This window comes from Nothoprocta perdicaria, unplaced genomic scaffold (genome assembly GCF_003342845.1).
Source record: "Nothoprocta perdicaria isolate Ctin4 unplaced genomic scaffold, notPer1 scaffold_40, whole genome shotgun sequence".
Lineage (NCBI taxonomy): Eukaryota > Metazoa > Chordata > Aves > Tinamiformes > Tinamidae > Nothoprocta > Nothoprocta perdicaria.
The window spans coordinates 998,391-1,022,269 of record NW_020455644.1 but is presented as its reverse complement, the minus strand read 5'-3'; the positions used below and the strand labels follow the sequence as shown (position 1 = coordinate 1,022,269).

Sequence of the window (23,879 nt, the reverse complement as noted above, 5' to 3'; positions counted from 1 at the left end):
ACCAAGCCAATCAAAATAAAATAAAAAAGAACCCTTTTAGAAGAATTGCCCTGGGGTCTTGAGAAAGGCTACCTTCTGCTAAGTTTTCATGCTTGAAAGGGATATAACTTAAAAATGTATAAATAAAAAACAGTAATTTTTCTCTTTTTGTTCAAGTTAATTTCAAGTGCAACATAAAGACTCCTGGAAATGAAGGTAGAAGAAAAAATCCACTGTATTTATCAGTTTTGTACATTTAGCAATACTTTACTTACAGTTGGATTTTCTGTGGAGGGTTAAGGCAAAATTTCACGTTCCAGGGAGGCTCCAACTAATCAGATTTAGGGCTGCCATTCCATCAGCTTTTTAAAAATACATATTTTGAGTGGTTGAGTCACCAGTTTGACAAAGGAACTAATGAGGAAACCTCTGTCCTCCCTCAGACCAGCAAGGGAAACAGCATGAGGTTGAAGGAGGGGTTAAGAAGGCAGCGCTGTGTCCTTGCCCAAGATGCCCTTTCATAATCCTTCCTTTAAGAAAAGGTAGTTGTGGCTGTGTTCTTTTAAATTTGAGCAGGTTAATGAACATTTGCCTAAAATAATTAGAAATTATTAAACTTAAAAAAAAAAAAGTGGCAAGAGTGTCTACTCACAAGCTCCAACCTGGGCTAGTCGGTATCATGTCATGCTACAAATTGTGAAGCGATGGCCTTTAAGCTGCAGAGTTAGGGACTAGAACAGATCTGACAGGGGTTGCGTGCAAAACCAAAATTCCTTTTGTGCATACGAATGCAGATACTGGCTTCAATTACACCATCAAGTAATATATATCAAGCAATCATACTTCTCTTCCCTTGGGACTGCCATATATACACGGGATATGACAAACAATAAATTGTTTCTGAAGACAACTTACATTCTTTGGACATTCCCACTTCAAAGCACTTCTGTAGTCTGCAGTACTGGCAGCGATTTCGAGTAACTTTATTGATAACACAGTTTTTATCTCTATGACATGTGTAAACCATGTTTTTCTGGATACTCCTGCGGAAAAAGCCCTGAAATCAAGAAGAAAAGAAGTCAAATAAACCTTTGAGCTTCCCATAACCCTTGGAGACAAGCACTAACATTGCCTTAAAATAGCAAAATAAATTCAAAGTTATGGCTGAAGTAGGAAAACTTTAAAGACCAAGGCTTATTATAATTTAATATTGTTTTTCTGCAACATAAGAAACACATCTCAAATAAAAGCTAATTAAATAACGCAACCTAAAGCCAAAATAAACACTAGAACTAGTAACAACATCCAGGAAATGAAGTCCTAGCTTTTACATAAGGGCTCAGATGAACACAGTTTGAACTTATGTATTCAGTAATCAGCTAGGTAAACAGCAGCCTCCCAGATTGATCCACTTGCAAGTCAAGCACTCGTCCAAGAAGGAATCATCTCCCTAGACCCAAAGGTCTCCTGGATTTGGGTTGTTGCAGAGGTTCTCTAGCCTGAATGCTGCCCCTGAAAGTGAAGTAATTGGAAACCCAGGTCTTTTAGTAGTTACAACTCCTACAGCAATAAATCCAGCTTCTGTGGGTGGAAGAGTTCCACATYAGCTTACTGAGTTTTGAACTTGTAAACCCTGTCAATTACAGTATTTTTCTCATTCACACACAGCTGTGAAAATAATCACGTAGCTAGAATGATCTTGAGCAGGAATTAAAGAAACACAACTAAAAGTCTGGTTCATACTTCAGGAACTTCATTTGATCGGATTCCTCCTAGGGTGAGGGAAAAGGAGAAAAAAAATTCAAAAACAGCAAGGTGGGTTGGCACRGAAAAAAAGGCAAAAGAATAAGTTAATTTCCTTATCTCCACTAAAACCCATGCTTTAGATATTATCATGTAATAATGAAGAAGAAAGGAGGATTACTTTAAGCATTTTAGAGATCACAGATAGGCAGTGAAAGTATTTCTGAGACAGACATTTGGACATTTGACAGTACTGCTTAACCTTCTCACTCGGGTTCCGAGCATCATTTCAGCGAGCACCGGGGTCAGATTTCAGGCAGCATTGCAGCGTTATGGCAGGATACCTGGTAATTTACTATTTGTTGGAGGGCTTGCAAGGTTGAAACTCCCCRCCAAGCCGCGTGGCTCTGCCCTATGGTGAGGTGGTAAACGCGATCGCACGGCTGATATAGCTCCATCCCCGCAGTGTGTTTGACTAAAGATGCAATCACGGCACGCTATGAAATAGGCTTTTCTTAAAAGCACTCCCGGAGAAATACAAGTAAAAAGCCCCAAACCCCTCTCATTCAGAGCGAGCCCAGAGAGATTCTGGCCACGCGATGAGGGAGCGGGAGGGCAGGCACAGGCGCTGAGGACTGCTCATAAATTCCTTGCACACCCAGCACGCTATRGCTGTTAACGTTATGAAAATACCTCAGGTTCACTCAGACCCAAAAAAATGCTTCTTTCATCACGTAACCCCTGGCAATAGTTTGCTGCAGCTCTTGCACAGGCAAGCCTCATCCTGAGCTTAGCTTCTCTGATTTAGGAGATACCATTAGAATCAAAGCAGTAAATAAAAACTCTTTTCTTCTTTCCTTCTCTTAAGCTATGGGACCCAGGATAAATATTTAATGTCATTTATTTAGCCAATTAAAACCCTTTTAAGTTATCAGCAGCACTGCTATTTTACATACAACTCATCAGTGCTGCTGGAATGTTTGCAGGTAGGGATGTGGCAGGTATGTACATTTGTTTACTTGCTACAAAACCGTAGTACTGTTCACGTACTGCTCTGCCATTCCCGTAGCCTGGCTCTGGGAGCRTTGTTGGTCACGCTAACCAGAACTGCAAGAAGTCTATGGCATCTGTGTTGTTTTACTGCAAGGATTAGCCCTTTGGCAGAAGTCACAACCTCCCGGCTCGGGACTCACCATGCGGCCGTTTCCAAGCGCCCCCTTCCAGCTGCACGGAGGCAGCGGAGGCCCCGCTGCGTAACAGGCCTGTGGGCACCTCGGCCTCGCGCCCTGCTGCATGTAAACCAACCTCTAGGTCGGGCAGCGATGGATTTACAGCCGAGCAGCCGCCCGACAAGGCAGTAAGCGAAACGGCCTGGGTGAGCGAGAACGAGCGCCTCGTGCCTGGCTGAGCACCGGGAGGGATCTGCAGAGCCCACGGGCCGAGGCCTCCGCACCCGGACAGCTCCCGCTTCACCAAAGGGGCACCGCTCGGAAGGAAACACGCACGTCAAGTGTCACCCAATACACAGCGCAGCAGGGACGACCTCCCCAAAATCAACCCGCGGGGACCAAAATACAGCCCGCAGCACCCACCGACCCCTCATTTGTTCCGATATTTCGACACGGACGCTGTGATCCTTCTAGCCTAGGGTGTAATTACAATCCACGAGGAAGGGAAGCGGAGCCGGTGGCCTCGCTTCTCACCATACAGCCTTGCCCCTACCACCAACCTCAGGAAGGGCGCCCAGCTTCTGAACATGGCAAATGTCAAGCATCCATGAACCCACTGCTAATACAAAGGGCTTAAGAAGAACAAACTTAGAAGGAGCAGGTATCTAGGTCTACACTGGGATAGCTCTTCCATGGGACTTCTTTCAACAGTCGAACCTCCCCAGCCAACAGCCTATATAGAATAAAATTACAGACTGCAGTATTAATTGTGGAAGCTTATATCTTCCATCCATTATATTTTCCATTTGATTATCTTTCTGGACTTACTCACCAGAGAAAATTAAAACTAAACTTGTTAATGTTAATATATTCAGAGGAAAAAAGGTATGACATGGTGCTGCCTAAAAGAAGGATGTGTTTTCCAATGGTATATGCCCAACTTCTAAGAATTCTTTCAGGAACTCTTCTATGGTATAGAATCTGTTTGAGATGAACTACTAAATGCACAACAATATGACACTGAAAAGACTCAGTCTTAAGCTCTTTTCCAGACAAATATTAGGAATAACGTCCAACTTCAACATGTTGCTTCTCTCCATAAAAAGAAATCCAAAACAAATCCATCACCTGGTGAATAAGAGGTCATTTCTAGAGCAAAAGGAGGTGAACAGCATTTGCTTGGCCGCCTCCACCAGGCCCCCGCGGCGCGGGAGGAGTTTCGGGTGGCACTGCAGGTAGGGTCCTGCCCAGGGCCGTTTCTTAAATCTGATGGCAGGCTCACAAAAATACTTGCTCACCAGGAAAACATACCTGCCAAGTAGGCTGCATTTCTGTGTGTACTCACATCTCACACAGTGATAAAACCTAAAAACAGCCATCCTTGATCTCACCCCCAGCAGGCGGTATTTGACAGGCCTGGACTTGACCATGATTCTTGCCTATCTCCCAAGTATTTGGCTCGTTCCACCACCCTGGAGATGATACTTTGCCTGTGGCACAGTGCTGCCCCTGCTTGTCTCATTTCATAGACTCCAGCAAGATGGAGAGCAGACAAGACTCGGCTTTACTCCAGCCAAGGTCTTTACTGGTCACTTCTTGGAACTCACATCTTTGCAGCACGGGAAAAAGACTGCGGAATATAGTGATGGACATTTGCCTTCAGATTTAGCAGAAAAGCACATTTAAATCACGTCAAGGTTGGCTTCCAAGCAGCAAAGCAGGTATAATACAGAGGTACAGCATAACAGCCTTTTTACTGCCTCGGTCAATATACTTTCGTAGGGGGCCAGTCTTCTCTGTCATACCCTGTTTCTGGATCTAATGCCTCCTTGCCAGCTCCTCGCGAAGGAAGGATTTTGGCAGGAGGGGAACACTGCTCAGCACTGCTTATAGGCGTCTTTTCTTCCCCTCTAGGTTCACTACAGCAAAGTTAGAAACAGGCCCAAGTTTTCTCCAAGTGTTTTCTCATCTGTTCGCACAACCCTGACAGCCTCCTCAAAAGAAACAAAAACAAAAAGTTTGAATGAATCTTAACTTTAAGAAGTTGGCAGGAATTTCAGAGACAGCTAAACACTGCTGTTTATAAATTAATCATCTTTAAGTGGCTATTGGCTCTTGTTAGAAACTAACAGCAATTGAAGATGCTTTTTGCTGTCACACGTTCACCTTGTGAGGAATCTAGGCTGCTGAGGTACTGAACATTTAAATGAGCATTTTTTAATGCAAATATTTTAACATACTTTCCAAATTAACAGCCTGTGATGGCAGAAGAGATGCTCCTGTGCCAAAAATGAGTGCAAATGATTCTTTGTTATGTAAAATGCATTATGTATGTGTATAAAGAAAACGCAAACTGTGAAACATAAAATAATTCAGTGATACATATTTGGTTTTGACAGCACCTACAAAGTACTTGCATTTAAAGGAAGCTACTGAAGACCTATCAAGAACAGTGATTTGCTCTAACGTTCCTTCCATCCACAGCTTTGGAAATAAGCACGGATCTCGTGGTTTTATTCTCGTGAAGGCAACCAGAGCTTCACAGACGTGGTGCTTCTGAATTAATGCCCCCTTCCTAAGCTGCTTTCATGGGCATCCTTCACACGCAACAGTTTGGGCCCCCATTTCAGTTTCTAACCTCACCTTTCCTGCCCCTCCCCGGCCACCAATCTTGTTATCTTAATGGCTGACAGAGACAGGATCCTTCTGACCATGCCGCATCAGGCGTCCTCATTTGCCGAGTGCAGGGGAAAACGCCGAGTATAAATTATTCACAAATCCATTGTATCAGCGTGTGTTCTCTGAGCGTTCACCACTGGCAGCGYGGGCAGATTATTTTTCACTTTTAATTGTGTTGGTATCTTATCTGCTGCGCTGAAARCAGAGCGCGATACGTGAAACCACATGGTATGAAGCGGCAAATAAAGATGCCTTACCAGGTCCAGTGCTTAAAACCAAACCTATTTAGCCAATGTAGCTTCAACATGAGGCCMAAAATCCCCACCCCACCATTGAGCCCTGTGTTATCCGTCTGTCATTGTGTCAAAAATTAAAGAACTCAATACAGAGCAGCGCTGCTCTCAGAGCTTATTAAATATATCAATAATACTCTGAACTCCATTATGTCGCTGGTTATCTGAGTATAAAGGAAGTCATTATGAATAAGCTCTCAAAATAATATTAAATGTTCAAGCTTATGAAGTCTTRCACAACTGTTCCCATGAACTGCTATGCTAATCAATTCTCTCTTCTTTACTTCACAGTGGATTTTGGCAAGTCACATGATTTAAAGCTAAAATTATGCACGTCACGTGGAAAGGAGGATCATTTGGTCTTAACAGCTTCTTTAAAATATTTTGATAGCATCGAGTATGCCAAATCTTATTCACAGATGTAGCAGGCTTACAAGCTGAAGAATTGCACTKCAAGCCAGAGATAGGGTAATCAAAAGAAAGGGCTATTGCTGGCTCAATCTGTTTAAACAGCCTGCTCAGTTCATCTGGTTCAGCTTTGATTATCCCCAAACACAGTCAGCCATCCAGGACTCCAGCAGATTTAGGTCATTCTTCGGTAAATCTGCACAATAAGCTTCCAAGTGAGGTGTCCTGCCACTACAGACCCCAAAGGAACACAGGAGGAGGAAACACTTCTCTGCATTAGTCTATCAAGTCATTGATAAATTACTTTTTTGGGGAAAAATGAACTAACAATAACAAAACAAACAAAATCCAGCCCACGGCATATCTGAGACTTCTGCCATTAGTGACACTGTGAAATAGGGACTGTGTAAATATGTACCTTTTTACTGAGTTAATCTGTCCACGGTGCAGAGCCTCACTTCAGTCTGTTTATTTTAGCCATTTAAGTAACCCTCTACCCTGCTCACCCTGTAAAACTTATCCAGCTAAGATAAGAAGGACCTGGGTCCTGCTCTCTCTGGAGCATCAGCAGAGACATTTTGTGTCCTGCACCATCTCACTTTGTCCACGTTTGGCGAACTACACAGCTGCATTAATGAACAAAACAACGATCTGCCATATTTTTGCTGCAGTCTTTTTTTACAAGGAATGACCAGTCTCAGGAGGGATCTGCAGTCAGGTCAGATGAGACAAAATGCAACTTTTAATTGTTAATCAAGCATATCTGGTATAAAGTCCAATGACATCCACTTGCAATGGAAGGTTTATGAAAGACAGGGAAAAGAAGCTATAAAATAGCTAAAAAGATGCTACAAAATGGCTGCAGACGGAACACAAGACCTCATAAATAAAAACCGCAAAAGCGGTGAGGAGGAGATCGAAATGAGCGTATTCAGAGTTGCACAGAACTTTTCCAGGACGTCTTCAGAAATCATGGCTTTGGGAGTAAGCAAACTAACCATGCAGCCCCTTGGCTGGAAACCACGGAAGCGGCTACACGAGCAAGTCGAGGAAGGTTTATTGCCGCGTGCGCCGCCGTACGCCAGCGCAGGGCAGTTGGGTCTTTGCAAAAYGCACGAACGAGCAGTGCTGGAGGGCAGCACGTGCAGAGCACACCTAGCGCGCGGCACCGAGCTGCGCCTGCGCTCCCGGCCCCGGCGTCGCTCCGCCAAGCGACGGTCACCCTTCTCCAAGCTCTTGAAGTGGGAACGCTCATCCGCAACTGCAGGAAACTCTCCAGCAAAGCAAGGGAGGCCACATTTGATAAAACCTGTTTGTTTTTAAGGTGAAGAGGATCTTGTGGACCTCAGAGGGAAAGGACAAAATAATTTCAGCAACTGTTTGAAGGAAATTATTCAGGGGGTACTAACAGCAATCAGCCTTTGGCCACCGGTAAGGCAGAAATGGAACCCGTGTTTCACAGTACCCTGCACTACCACCTCTGCTCGATCCACAAAGCTGCCTCGACCTTACAAACATGCCCAAGATAGACAAAACTCTTATCATTTTTTTTTCCTACAAGTTTGAAGCACTGTYCTTCTCGCCAGCTGGCAGAAAGGCAGCTACCGACAGAGGGATCTTCCCAACAGGACACGATGGAAAACGATGGCWATTTGCCTCGAAGCCGGTGAGCTTCATCCTTTCAAGCGTAATCGGCAGCAACTTGCTCCAGTCAGAGTCCTGCAGCATCCTGACGAGCACACGTGGCTTTTTCCACAACTTCGATTTTCACTGAACTCCTGACCTTTTTAGCAAACATGTCAAAGTCTCCAGACAGAGCAGTCATCACCTTGAAACAATATGTGAGGAGAAGGAGCGGCTGAGATTTTCCGCTGCTTCACTTCAGTAATTTAAACCGAGAGGAAGGAGCGGGTTATGCACTTCCATCTGCTTTCTTCAAATTAAAAAAAAAAGAGAAAAAGGAAATGAAATGTATACAATTAAAAAGTTACAGTTAACTTCCTTCAGAAATATCGATGGGATGCTTTTTGGCCTGCTAGGAAACTCCAGATGGGAAGTGTAATGAATATAATTTAATATGACTAACGGGAGATCAAAGAAACATTTCTCTGAGTTGAAAAGCACTGAGCTACTTCATGCTGTCTAACTCAGAAAACACACCAATGAGTTACTGCGTTTTGCTGTTTTTCTTTTATTTTTGCTTATGCAGATGTCCTTTAGCCTGATTTGTGGAGGACCAGCCCTATAACCCACTAAAAYCATTAAATGCCAGTGAGGTGGTAGTACAAGCAGCTAGCACTTACCCAAAGGGTTATGTATCGTTAACTGCTCATCGTTTTCTTTTTCTTCCTCTTCTCCTCCAGTGCCTCAGGATTTATACCACCAATTAAGACTATAATGAGTGCCCTAGGTTGACCTCCCAGGAGCAAGAATTAATTAAGCGCAGTATTTCTTCGTAAGGAATGACACTTTTCCGAGCCATTTATGTAGCTGCTCTCTTGCATGGAAACACAGCGTCAGGGAAGACTTTCAGAACTGTCACCCCCCAAATCCATAACTCACATTAGTTTATGCTCTTAATTCAGCGGGTCTCTTTTTTATCCATTGGGGTTGGGGGGATAATATTTCAGGCGTAACATCACCACGGACATATGCAGGATTTTCTRTTTTCCATAAAGAGAACTGTAAAGAGAAGAAGGCTGCCCAGGAGATAGTCGAACAAAGCAGCAGCTCTCCCAGTACAGATAAAACTCCCCACGGGGCTGTCCCCACACAGCAGCGTGTAGATCCCCACAGCATGCAGGACAAGAACAAGAGTCACGTTGGCTACCAAATAACCACACTGCARCCCCGAGCTGCTCAACACAGCCCCTCCATTTAGCTGTTGGCAGAGGCAGAAATATGCAGAGAGGAAAGAGCAAGCTGGAATGCAACTTATATGGGAGGCAGGAGGCGTGCGTGGGTGCCGAGGCACTTACCCACGTGAGGAAGCTTTGCTTCCTCCTCCTCCTCCTCCTCCTCCTCCTCTCTCATCTTACCCAAGGTGACTCACAAAGTTCCCACATGCGTCTGGTGCTGCATTTATTTAACGGGAGGGAGACACAGGGACTTTCATACCTCGGCAGTCAATTAAAAACACCTTGCACTTCCCTGCTGTCTATAATTTATAGACTTGCTGGTTTCCAGCCTACTATCAGCAGTGAATGTTTATAGCCCGACTGAAATAATAATGCAAACGATGCCACAAATATTTATACATGCCTGCAAGCTGCCTGGATCACAGCTCCCCCTGCTCCAGCAGCAAGATGCACAGCCGGTGTAGAGCCAGCTGTTTCCTTCCCTCTCTCCCTACACAGGACCCAAAGCACATGGGGATGCTCATGGAGTGCATGGGATGCTCGCAGGGTGCACAAGGATGCTCACGGGATGCAGGGATGAGCCATGGGGGGCATGGAGACGGTCACATCAGGAGGATGTTGCATCAGGAGGATGTTGCCAGCAGTCAAGGGAGGGGATTCTGCCCCTCTACTCAGCTCTGGTGAGGCCGCACTTGGAGTATTGGGAGCAGTTCTGGGCTCCCCAGGACAACGGGGATGTGGGGCTTCTAGAGAGGGTCCAGTGGAGGGCAAGAAAGATGATTAAGGGACTGGAACATCTCTTGTACGAGGAAAAAATGAGTGAGTTGGGCCTCTTTTCCCTGGAGATGAGAAGGCTGAGAGGGGATCTTATCAACATGTAAAAATACCTGAAGGGAGAACATAGGGAGGTAGGGGCTAAACTCTTCTTGGTGGTGGCCAGTGATAGGACAACGGGCAATGGGTGTAAGTTGCAACACAGGCAGTTCCATCTCCATGTGAGCAGGAACTTCTTCACTGTGAGGTTGACGGAGCCCTGGAACAGGCTGCCCAGGGAGGTTGTGGAGTCTCCTCTGGGGATCTTCCAAACCCGCCTGGATGCCGCCCTGTGCCCCATGCTCTGGGTGTCCCTGCTGGATGGAGCAGGGGGTTGGACTAGATGGTCTCTAGAGGTCCCTTCCAGCCTCCACCAGTCTGTGCTTCTGTCCCCGAGACGAGCTGCACGTGTGTGGGGCTCCCAGGCCCCGCTCTCAGGGCAGGCCGAGGGCCGGCCCACGCTCTGCTGCTTCCCTGCATGTGCCTCTTCCCAAACACTTGCCTGTTTTCCCTGTCCTTATGCAGCCCGAGAGGCGTTTAAACCTTCCCCAGTCTGCAACCCACGAGAAGCTTTCACATAAGGATAAAGGGATGTACAAAACCAACGGAGAAACAGACTGCAAATATTCCAGAGAGAGGACACCTACATAAACACTCCAAAACAAAGCAGATGTCTTGAGCATGACGCCTCATGATACGTTTTTCAGGCACCCATCTGAGCGGCTCGTCAGCATACGTTCGTTATCCCCCCACRTTTTATTTTGCAAGCACTTTTGACAGCTCATCTCTAAACAAATATGCTGCATGAAATCCCTTGAAATCTGGCAAGTAGTATCTCGCACCAACCACTCCATGCTCTTCGTTAATCCAGAGCCACCCGCTAGAATCTCATAAAGTGCAAAACTTAGCAACGCTCTGATGCCTGGAAACGAGAAAATAGAGTTAAACACCCACAAATATTTAACTCTGGCTCTCTAGTCCTGGCAGCAGTCAAGGAAAATTACCTTTCCACCCAGCAGCTGAAACTCATTACAGACAGCGACAGCAGGGAGATGAGCTGGACCAGCTTGGAAAGAAGCGCAGATTCTATTAAGAGTGATGGGGGTGGGCTGTGTATCCACTTCCAAGGCAGACAGGGCCGCCCCGCTCCGCCAGGCTTGGGACACTGCTGCTCGTCCCGCCACAGGCAGCGGGAGCCGGGCATGGAGCAGCCCTGGAGCACCTGGATGCACAGCAGACCGGCCAGGGCAGCTCCACGAGCCACGGATGAGCAGCCTGCCAGAGGAAACCTTAGCAGGAYGCTCTCCCCTCCTGCCAGACTGTAGTCGATAGTCGGATTTAAGCACAGAGMTGGGTAACACGCTCATTCTTCCAGTCTACCAAAATCAGGCAGAGTGAGTGAGGAGGGGTAGGATTAAAGTCTTAGAATTCAGTTGTTGGTCACCATGCTTCACCTTTCCTGGTCACCTAGGACTTTCTTTCTTCCTTTTTTTTTTGAAAATAGTAATAATAAAAGCAGAGTATTATGAGAATGACGTTTGAATGGCACAGTCGATTTTTCCAGTAAAATAGATAAAATGAAAAATTTTAAGTGTGGCCATGTGGCCGCAACAAATTTTATACACAAAACATGTTCTCACAYGACAACTGAGCTGTCAAAATTTCAGGACCACCTGCATATTACCAAAGGGCAGAACAACTTATAAGTACAGGCCCTGAAAATGCAAAAGAATAGCTTCAGCACGGCTTCTTTAACACACAAAAAAACATTTTTTCTGAGTGAGTACTGAGCAGCATTAGAGATGTCATCACTAGCACTATCTCCTTGTGTATGGAAAGTCTGCCAAATAGTATAAAACATATTTTAAAAAAGGACATAACTTGTCTGTACTTTCTAATGAACTTGAGAAACACCAAACATCAATACTTACAAATGGAGCCAGACAGGGGAAAAGATAAACACACGGGTACACTTTGATACTTCCTGCTTTTTGACGGGCTGCTCATAACGGGAACAGGGTTATTTTCTGAAACATGCATTTTGTTTTGTGAGCGGACAGAAAGAAGAACAGATACAACGAACAACCTGAGGAACGAACCTGTAAGGCTGACTTTACGGGCAGTACTGAATGTTGGAGGGCTGCGTTGCCGCTGGCTTCCCTGGGCTACAGCACAAGGCTGAGATTTCACAGAGCGCAGCTCTGGCTTGGCAAAGCCGAACGGCTCTGCCAGCCACGCTGCAAATCCAATTGCACTGTGTTCCCAGAAGGAGCTAAAGAAAACACCCCTTTAGGAAATTTCCTCAAAGGAGCGTTTCATTCGGGACTGAAAAGGAGCTCTGTTTCCATGAGCAGGTCAGTCGATAAGGCACAGGGAGCAAGGGAAGGTCACATTTTTTGGCCAAACAGGGAATTTCTGCAAACTGGGAAGCTGAGCGCTTGTGGCCCAGGTGGTGGTTTACAAAAACCAGAAAATAGAGATAGGTATAATTCCCAAAATACATCTAATCAGTGGCAAACAAAGAGYATCTGAATATATACTAGACATGTAAGTAAACAAGTTACCGAATGGGTACATTCCATTTCATACGCTTATGAAAACCATGAATTTTGGATCTAGTTCTGTAAGTTGTGCCAGTCAGGAAACCTTGAAGTACTTGATAGAAAAATAGATGTAGGCTACTATTGTTAATAAAAAAAAGAGAWTTTCTTTTCCAAGATCAGATACCTATGTTCCCTTATCTACTGCATGATCTCTGCAAACAGTACGTCTTAACATATTCTGAAACAGTGTATTAAATATGGTGAAAAACTGCATTTTTTTCCCCACAGTGTAATGACTTTTGGGGGTGTGCACAGGACAGACTGTACTGCACATCTATAATTAAAGGCCACATGTGGTCCTTAAACCAATGGGGAGCTGTGAGATTGATTCAAAGGATGACAAATGATTGGAACAAAACATTTTTTTTTCTCTTCTCTCCAGTGAAAATGCAAAAGTCAAATGTGCTGCATGTACAAGAAAAAGCATTTACAGGCACTCGTTAGTACCTATCTTGGTGCCAGGAGCTGTGGTTTAACTTCAGGAATAACAGGAACATGCACAGGCAAACCCTAAGTTTCTTTCTACGTTTTACAGTACCTGTTCCAAGGGGAAGATCTGCAATTTCAGTTTAATAATAAGGAACAAATTATAGCTATTATGGACAAGTTAGTGGGAGAAAACAAACAAAAAAAGACACCCTGAAATGGTAGACCAAGGTCAGCAGGCATTAAGGCTCCCTCTGTATTAAGGAAAGCTCTTAGGGGCTGTCATGGGCACTGTGGCCGATGCAGGAAGGATGGGAGAGTCCAYGTCTACGTTAGTTAACTCTTGTGGCCCCTAAACCACCCTGAGGACACCAGAGGATGATGGAAATGGTCGCTCTGCAGGACCAAACYGAGCTCAAAAACAAGCCCGGGGACCGTCCTTGTTGAGCCTCGTTTCAGAGGGTGCCGCTCTCCTTTCCTAAGAAAGGCTGCGCTGAGCGAGTCAGGAATTTTGCACAAAAAAGGAGTATGAGATTTAATCCAGACCATTGTATGTCGCTATTTGATGGCTTAGGTGAAGGAAAGGAGTTGTTTCCAATTGCTGTTTCTACCGGACTCTAGCCCTCGTGCTTGCAAATAGCTGCAACAGCGTGGTTAGCACRGTTATAAAGTAATTTTGGATATCTGGGCATGTTTCTTATCCGACAAGATCAGCAGTTAATTTTGTTCTTCACTTCATGCCACTCGCACAGCTTGGAAAAGGGATTTTCAAATATCTGGCAACACAAAGATCTTGTTCCCAATTCCATCTATTTAATCATTTTTAGTTGCTCTCAGTGGGCTTCCAATAAAAATACAGCATAAAAAATGAAAAAAAAAAAAAGTATTGGGGGAAAGTTTTTGCTTATAAGCAAGCAGAAAAAATAACTGAGAATTTATGGAAACAGAACCTTTTTCACGGAAACTTGGTTTTCCTTTTTTATTATTTTAAGCACTGAAGTTAGATCATTAAAACAATCAGATCTCCTTTGCTTGTCTGAAATATATAAACATTTCCAGTTTTTCAGTATTGCATTTAAGTCACCTTCACCTCTTCTTGCATTTTGCTCCTTATGGCTCAACATACTGCTACACTGCAAAGGGCGCACAGTTTGAGATGAGCTGATATACCTACAGATGCAGAAATATAGCCTGAAATACATTTTCTCACCATCCTCTAAAAAATTACTGTTGATGTAGCTAAAACTAGGAACAATTTTCCATGACCTGGGGAATTTTTCATTGCTGTGCATGAACGACAGCATGTATGTGAACTGCTTGTACTAACGCTTACTAATGCAGCTTAAATGGAGACAAATACAGCTTGATCATCCAAGCTGATCTGTACTTTACTTTGAACTGAAAGAACACTTCACAATTGCACACATGCAAATACATAGTCTAACTTCTTTCCTTGTTACAATTCACATGCTCTCTATAGCAGAGATATTTTCAACTATGCACTTATTTTTTCTTTATTCCTTTTTTCTTTTTTCCTTACTTTCTTTTCATTAATTTAACTTCCATTTTCTTTTCATTTCTTACTTTCTTTCCCATATCTTACTTTTACATGAGTTTTAGGTGATAAAAACATACCATAAAAATGCCAATCAAAAATATGGAATAGCAGTTGGCAGCTTTTACAAGGTTTGTTTTTACTTCTAACTTAGAGAAAATTCTGTATCTGGATCATTATTCCCAGCAAGGGGCATAAATATAGGCTAAAATGTAATTACATTATAGCTGGAAGCTAACATGTGCAAGAGTGTGCTTATCAAAAAGAATTTAAGATCTACAAAATCAGAACTACCTGAACAAATGTAAATCTGCCCCCCATAAGATTTAAGAGGCCTTAGAAGAAAAAGGCATCTCTCCTGAAGGACACTTCTACAAAAGAGACTCTGTTAGAACACTCCCTGCACCATTTTAGGTTGCTGCATCATGTTTTTGCAGAGCACGGCATATCTTTGTAATGTATCTAAATCAGAAACAGTTCTGACTGGTGATTAGCAGCATTTGCAGACGAGTTCCTGATCACGTCCTGTGGATTCATGGGCTGCAGCCAGGGAGCCTCTGCCCAATGCTCCGGAAGCCGCTTGCAGTGTCCAGAGGGGCATCATGGAGATTCTCCCCAMGGCTGTGATTTGGGCACCAAACTCACCTGCTCATGGGGACAGGCTGCTCTGGGCAGTGAGCTGGGCTAGGGGCTCTCCATGATCCACTGGGGGGGCTCCTCTCCACTGACTGTGGAGCGGGGCTGCCSTTCCAGATCAGGGAGCTAACCTGGGCCTGCAGTCAATAGGCCGGACACCCCCCCACGGCATCTGCAAGTCAGGAAGGGCTGAGAAGGGGCCTGAGCTACACGTCCATGCGGGTCAACAAATCTGGATGAAACAAATACTGTTTCATCTTCTTTTTCTTCTCTCTCACATGCATATATCCWTATCTGCAGGAGTCAGTTTAAGAAGTTAGGGTCCTAAAATTTACAGTGTACAGCAATGCTTGTTTTTCATAGTGCTAAAAGTCTTTGCAATAAAAGAATGACTTGAGTTGGGAAGGCGTCAAACAAGCAGACATACTCTTTTCATATCTGGAGATCTCTGAGCATACATGAACCATGGCTATCCTTTTAATTTAATGTCCCCTCATTGGATATGGTTTTATACCAAAATTCTAGAGGAAGGATTGATCCTGCTTCCAGGGCAAGAGCCCCATGTGAGCACACGCAGTCCTGCACTGGATTTATTCCCATTTTTGTCCATCAGCAGCAAGGAGAGACCCTGACCATTCAGACCCAAGGGGTCGATCGTAACCGACCAGACCCCTCTGACGCTCTGCGCTGTCCCTGCCGCCGCCGCCATTGCCTCCCCTGGGCCGGTGCCCAGGCCCAGGCCGGAGCCAGCCCTTAAACAAGGGACAAGGCCYGGAGAGGCCGCTCAGCCTCCTCCTCCTCCCCACACAAAGAGGCCTTTGTGGGGACGCAGCCCCCCGCGCCGAGGGCCCTGCCCGCAGCCCGGCCAGCAGCAGCGGCCTGCGCTTTCTGTGAGGGCCCCGTGAGCGCCGCGAGCAGCTGGGTGACCCGGCGCCGCTGCTCCCCGCGCGCGGAATTCGCTTGCGTGCCGTCCGGCAGCGCCCGCGACACCGGGCAGCGGCGAAAGGAAAAGATTAGAAGCGCCTTTCATTGAAGTCACGAAACAAGCGAGTGAATTTCAAAGCCTGCCTCGGAAATGCCACGGGGTTTTCGAAATGGAAAACTTGTGAGGAAGCCGAATATTGTAAATGTACCAAATTTTACACACGGAACGATGGGCTGCCTCCGGAATTTCCCTTACAAATTACAACTGTGCTGTGAAGATCAATTCGTTTTTGAGATTTCTGTATGCACAAAGCTACTGAGAGGCTACAATATGTATTTGCTTTTTGCAGTACAAAATCCAGAAATAAACATAAAGCTCATTTTTTTCGAACCAACAACCAGAATAAAAACCTGACTGCTGAATTTGACCGACCAAAGTGAGCAGAAGTGTAAGGTACCAACCTGCTGAAATCTCTCTGTTACATCCCACGTTTGGAAAGCAGGCAGCAAGGTACCCTAAATCTATTGTCACAGATAAAATTGTGGGGCCAAACACATTAAAACAGTGAAATTATGAAACAAGAGAGAGCTTAAAAGGTATTTAGACAGTTCCTAATCTTTCACTGGCAGAACAGCAGAATATCAAAGCAAGGCACGCAGCAGTGTTTGTGCTGGGAGCCAGTGTTGAGGACTGTGATAGGCAGTAGAGAGAAGGGTCACCTGAAGAACTGGGGGCCAGAACATCTAAAAGGAGAAAGTGTTTGACGGGGAGGACAGGAGGTTGTCCCCAGGCACACAGAAAAGTAAGGTCCAAGGTTAACAGTGTGGAGGGAAAGCAAGGGAAAGAGTAGAAGGAACTAGAAAGACCATGAAGAAAGTCAAACATGACCAGAAGGGCACAGTCCCAGTGAGCAGGAGGGCACACCAGGCTAAGATGGTAAGGGAATCATAGAATGCCCAAKGTTGGAAGGGACCTCAGAGGCCATCGAGTCCAACCCCCCTGCTCACRCAGGGTCACCTAGAGCACGTGGCACAGGGCTGCATCCAAGCGGGTTTTAAAGATCTCCRAAGAAGGAGACTCCACAACCTCTCTGGGCAGCCTGTTCCAGTGCTTTGTCACCCTCACAGTGAAGAAATGCTTCCTTAAGTTCCTGTGGAACTTCCGATGCTTCAGTTTGAAGCCATTTCCTCTAGTCCTATCRCTGKCCACCACTGAMAAGAGGCCGCCCCCTCCTCCTCACTGCCTCCCTTGAGGTATTTATACACRCTGATCAGGTCCCCCCTCAGCCTCCTCTTCTCCAGGCTGAACAGGCCCAGCTCYCYCAGCCTTTGCTCATAGGGCAGATGTTCCAGGCCTCTGATCATCCTGGTAGCCCTGCGCTGGACTCTCTCCAGCAGCTCCACATCCCTCTTGTACTGGGGAGCCCAGAACTGGACGCAGTACTCCAGAAGTCAGAACCACAGGAATAACTTCAGAAATCATCCATAGGTAGGTGACAGCTGAGAAAGAAGTTGTTCTCGGTGAAGTGGTTCGCAAGCTGAGCATCGTGAGGCCATAATAAATGTCAAGAGCTCTCCAAGGGCTCACTGCTGCAATGGTCCCCATTAAGAATAGGCCATTTACTAGCAAARTATTGGCATATCCTACCCCAGGCCATTGGCACACTGACCACTGGTCCAGTGCAAAGCGGTTCAGTAGCTGATGCTTTGGGATAGAAAACCAAAGGACAGAACCTCAGGAAGTGGATAGAGCCATTTAAAGAGACATCAAATAAAGAATGAAGGAGGTAGGAGGTGAACCTGGAGAGCCCTGGGAGCCAGGAGGAAGAAAGTTGCTGAATCAAAGGCAGGAATCACCTGCAAGCCTCAAGGAGAGAGAGCTCTATCCTCGACTGTGCTACAAGGAGGCTGCTGATGACCACAGCGATGGCAGCTTCCCTGGGGCTCAACACGGGCAGGCAAAAGAGAAGGAAGCAGAGAACCCGCAGAAAACCAAGGGAGAGCCAGTCCAGGAGAACCAAAGGAGTAAGAATAAAAGCCCTAATGAGAGAGGCAAGTATGATCCAAGGAAACCTTTTTGTTTTTATTTCCACAAACAAGATTGCCAGGAAATTGAAGGGAAAGGTAACTTAGAAAGGAGAAAGGAAAAAGACTGGAGAGATGCTTATCAGAGTAGAGGGTGGTGCAAAAGCAAAAGGAAAAAAAAAAAAAGGAAAGAGATCAAGATTTAAACTCGGAGAACAAAGAGCAAATGGGATCAAGAAAAACGGTGGAAAGGAAAGAGGTGTGAAGAAGGAACAATCAGACAAGGTCTGATAGAGAAAAAAAATCCTCACACTTGATTAGAATGATATTATCATCAAGTTTCTCAAGAAAATGGCTTTCTGTAATTAAACTACTGCCAGGTTTTCTCTCCCCACCCYAGCATCTTTCCAACATGTTGGTCACTTCTGGTGCAACTGAAGGCAGCAGTCTCCAAGAAAATCCAATTCTTTGAAGTTGTGTGAAAGTAGGTGTTTAGGCAACAGAGAAATATATATGTTTTCTAAYGAGAGGAAAGGCTATAATGTGAATTCTTCCATCTTACCATTTCCAGAGAATTGGCACAAAACTACAGTGTGGTAGTACACGCCTTAGATGAAACTCATACTTTCCTATATACCAGTGTCAACCAACTGAAAAGACAGAAACCCAGAGCAAACAAGCTTAAGCTTGAGAGACACCTGGCTGATTTTCTAATAATGAAAAAAGCTGGGCAGAAAGAGAAGCATAAATGAAGAGCTGACACTGGGAATGGATGGTGAAGAAGATTTGAGCACTTGTGTATCTAGGTRGGTGCCTAGATAGCTGGAAAAAGGAGTGCAAGCTGGCAGCTTTCTTACAGTTTAGGAGCAAGCATTGTATGTGTGAAAGCAAGTGTAGAACAAAGACCAAGAGAAAGAAAAACAGACCATCAACACACAAGTACTCAAGAGTACTCAAGAGAAAAGGGTAACATTATTTGGAGAAAAAGYAGAAATTGCCAGCGTGGAGGATGCTGAAGATGGCTCAGGTGCTGTGGTCACATCCTGCTGTCATGCAGCACACCACTTCTGTTCACCTGAAGGCTCAGTTTTTATCAACAAATGTGACACATGACTTTGCCCCCAAAGGGATTACTGGTTGACTCTACGATCTTACCATACTGTTTGCCAGTGCCTAGTGGGTGAACTAAGAGAGCTAATCCAAAGAGTGGAACAGATTCCTTGCACCCTAGTCAAACCTGCTGAAGGCTTGAGTCAACTCACCAAAGTAAAACCAGTCTCTAACGTTCAGGTTATTGTTTTGGAACCTTGTTATTTCTCACAAATTGACAGGTTTTGTATGTAAGTCATCTTTTTGTTTTTCTTTTTTACAATAATTATTGCAAAGTGCTGAATTACCCTATTTTGCAAATTAGCAAATGAGTGAACATGACTATTTTTTGCTAAATAATGATTAACACATTACAAGCTGGATTTGCTCAGACATTTTGGTAAGTGCGGTCTTGTTTTAATTATTTATGAAAATGCTTTACCATATGTTATTAAAAGCCCTACAGGGCGCTTCAGTTTATTTTTGAAAAATAATGAAGTCTAAGGAACCTTTCTACCAGAGCCTGCAACTACACAGTCTACAGCCTCTATGCTTCAAGGGAGTGTGTRGGTAAGCAAATGATATGACTGTTTGTGCTGTAGTACATGTGTATGGTTTCCTGTTTAATGAAATCACCAAYAGCATATTTCTATCATACATTCTTCTTATCAGATATTGCAATGTCAATAATTTTGTGTCAACTAAAAGAAAAAAAAACCTAAAGACATGATCTCCAAACAAAACCTCAATATCAAAGAGATACTAAAGCAAGGAGAGCTTACCTAGTTACTTTCCACAACTTTGTGGAGATTAGAGGATGGATTAGAAAAAATAGAAATTAAAAAAGACAGGGAACCAGACTGTAACCTTGCAGCTTCCTGGCTAGCAGCACAAACTCAGGGCTATGATCTTTTATTCACTAGCATGGGGGAAGATATGAGATAAAAGAATAATGCMAAAATGCCTAAATATACAATATCAGAAAAATACTGTAATATTTCATACAAATTAAGCACCAAACCAGGCTTTCCATTCATTTACTCTACAATTTCAYTTATATGGAGGTCGCACCTGTCATATTGTGGTTATGAATTAAGATTACCATTGTGCTAAGCACTACGGGTAATTATTCTAATTCAGAAGATTAAACTCATGGATCTTCTGCTTAGTTGCTGCAAAACCCATGTTGTATCAGGCTACCATAACTACCAAAGTGAGCTGTGAGACCAGCTGCCCTGTGTTATCTGTTCTTTAGGACTTCCACCATTGCCTTAGCCCTTCACACATGCTCCTCAGGGCGCATGCACCTCCAGCAGTTGACACAAGGCACATGACTCAGCTGACATTGCCTCTCTGATGTCTATCTCATCTGTTGATACATTCCCCACTTTAGACCTGCATATCACATTACTGTATCCAAAGGAGAGTCAATTCACAGTCTGGCAACCACAGTACTGGAAAGCAGCACACAGACATACCCCGAATGCCAACACTGTAGTCTGCCTGATTAAATTCAGTGAATACCACCCTGCTAATCTGTTCTCAAACTCTTGAGATGAGTTTGGAGTTAGAGACTATGCCAAAAATTTCCAGATCATCAGATCCTCTCCCAAAATTCCATCCTGTTGAGACACATGAGGCAGCAGCACACACAGAAAGCAAGAAAATGGCCATGGATATCCCGAGGTTATACTTGATGTACGAGAAAACAAAGACTAGTCTTGAAGCACTTTCACATTACGCTTTTCATTATGCACAAAGATCCATTCATACCTACAGAAATCTTCTGACTTTGGTAGAAGCAACGAAGGGAAAGAATTCCAGGCATCATAGCAATTTTCACAGTTTTACTGATACGTTAGAATTAATTCACATGAGCAAAGGTGCTGGTGTCTTTGGACAGAATCAAGTCCCACCACACTTCACTGCTCAGCCCCTCTCTAAACTGAAATGCAGCACTATAAAAAGGAAGGGGGGTTTTGGCACTCACCTTGCATCCCTCACAAGCACTGACACCATAGTGATATCCAGATGACTTGTCCTGACAGACAAAACAGGGCTTGTAAACACGCGGGGGTGGAAGTGGTGAAGGAGGGCTCGGAACAAGTTCCTCAGAACTGGTACTCTGCGTTTCAACTGCTACAAAAGAGAAAAAAAAAAAAGAAGTGAAAATGTGATTTAGTAATTCATTAATGAACTTTAAAGAATCAATTATTTACTCTAGATTATAAAACCGGGCCATTTTTTTTTGTGTGTAATAAATGTTCATTCATTTCCTAGTAGAAATTAAGGGGAACTAAAGAAAAAAAAAAAAAGATAATTCATTAATGAACTTTAAAGAATCAATTATTTACTCTAGATTATAAAACCGGGCCATTTTTTTTTGTGTGTAATAAATGTTCATTCATTTCCTAGTAGAAATTAAGGGGAACTAAAGAAAAAAAAAAAAAGACAAAACTATTTTGTTTACAGCACAACCCAGCAACACTTTTAATAAACTTTAGCATTGTAATATCAGGTAACCTCTCTGAGAAAAAGCCACTTCCATACGTTCTGACCCCACATCCCCTTATTGCCTTAATATTTCTGGATGACCATTTGTTTTGCACCTGTTGAGGAGGTATCCCTTTCAGGGAAAGGACAAGAAAGCTCTCAGACATGAGATAAGACATGTGAACTAGATCTTTTTGAACCATCTGCATTAGTTTTGTGTGATATGCTGTCATCGTTCTTCACATTTATTGTGGTTGTGCAATACATTTTCATGTTTCGCTTACTTGTTCTGTGGCTTCTCAGATAAATCCCTCTAACTTTTCAACAGATACACAGAAATGACAGAATCTGTGAACTCAGATCTATCCAGAATTATAAGGCACTATCTGCAGACTTAAATCTCAAGAGTACTAACAGCAGGCCTTGAAGAATCAATGGAAAATTTCAGACAAGATTTACTGTACATGATATTTTTCAGATTACTAAGATGATATAGTTGTATTAAACTCATGATTCATCACCAAGTAGTGTTCTTCAGAATTCAGAGGGGATCACTGAGCATCATACCACTCTTGATTACTTGTTAAGGAAGGGCCAATAGCTGCTATTTTCACGTGAGTTAAGCCACTACCAACTTCAAGGGCAGACATTTGTTGAGAAAAAGAAATATATATATGCGAGAGTTCAATACTGAAGGCGTTCATTGTAAGCAAATAAATATCTTTCCAACAGGAGCAATTTATGTGGGTGCCTAAATRAGATTTGTGTGAAAAAACACAAAAGTAAAACAACAGCAACAACAAAAACCCACAGGTGATCCAATACAACATAAAACAAGACCATGTCCAAGATGATCATTACCCATTTCAGARCCTTTCCAAAGCAAATACCTACAAGTTCCTGCTGGACCAGGCAAACTTTATTAAATCTTTCTTTTTCTTTTTAATGAAAAAAAGAGATGAAAATGACTATTTCTTTTCAATAGTAATTTTTGATATTTAGGAGAGACGCAGAGGTGCTCTGTTATTGATTTGTGCACAGTCAGTCATCCTGCTTAAATCAATAATCTATTAGTACTTCTAAATTAAAGTTAGGCTCCTCGAAGCCCTCGAGAGGCCGCAGACTCTCTGCTCCTTCTTTCACGCCAGTCTGTGAATTCTAGCAGCTCCCAGTCACGCTGTGGAATGACAAAACTGGGGCTCGAAACCTCGGCAGTATCAGCGCACAATGTGGTTCCTATTAGCTCATTCAGCTCTCCGAGCCAGCCTAAAAGGCGGCTTTTAGGCTTCCCCGGGGAACACGGGGTTGTGTCATTCAATAAAACAACTGTACTCCTGCAATCCTTCTGTGATTTCAGCCTGGAAAAAAAAAAAAAAAAACAACAGTCTTCTAGGACTAATACGGATCCACTTCTGCTTTTTTGATGATTTCGTTCTCTGTGAGCGCCGGCCTCCCAAAGCCGGGCTCAAGCCGCTAACCATATGTGCGGCGCGGCTCTGTCAGCCACTGGCCGAGCAACAGGAACTTGGGATGCTCCAAAGGGAAGAGGCCGCCCGCTCAGTTCATAAATACACAGAGAGCAGTCGGCAGCTTGAGATCTGAAGATGCCGCTAGAGAATAGGGTTTTTTTGCTGGATAATTTGAAGAGGAATATGAGAGGGAAAAACAGCAAGAGAAAACAAAAGACTTTCTCCCACGTGCCCAGACGCATCTGCTCCTAAAATGGCTTAATCCACTCGGTAGAATATTTGTCAGACAAACAACTACCTACGGAAGTTTTTATTTTCCTAAGGAAAAATACCAGGAACGTGTCCACTTGTGATCACAGGCAAGTTGGCCTGTGTTTTGGAGGCGCCGGGAGCTCCATCACAGGGGGTTGGCTCCTGCTGCTGCTCTGGCTTCCTATACTCCTTGGGATTTAGCCCCTTTAACTGTTCGTCTCTTCAGAACGTATAAAGTGCCAGGAGAAATCAGGGGCAGGAGACTGGGGCAATCCACAGTTAAGTTTTAGCATTAAGCAGTATTCCTATATCACACAGGCTGCAGGGTGCAAGCAGAACTCAATGTCTTGTACACACAGCTGCACACAGGAGAAGAGAAAGAAAGAAAGAAAGAAAGAAAGAAAGAAAGAAAGAAAGAAAGAAAGAAAGAAAGAAAGAAAGAAAGAAAGAAAGAAAGAAAGAAAG

General features: G+C 44.0%; 1 protein-coding gene across 3 annotated transcripts in view; it reads right to left on the bottom strand.

Moving 5' to 3' along the window:
- Positions 1 to 23,879, bottom strand: part of RARB (retinoic acid receptor beta) — a 300,368-nt gene that overhangs the window by 35,191 nt on the left and 241,298 nt on the right. For all 3 annotated transcript variants that reach the window (XM_026045522.1, XM_026045524.1, XM_026045525.1), the window contains 2 exons: positions 21,191 to 21,339; positions 895 to 1,036 (listed from right to left, as the gene is read on the bottom strand). In XM_026045522.1, the coding sequence (XP_025901307.1) occupies positions 895 to 1,036; positions 21,191 to 21,339 (291 nt within the window). The remainder of the gene's footprint in view (positions 1 to 894; positions 1,037 to 21,190; positions 21,340 to 23,879) is intronic.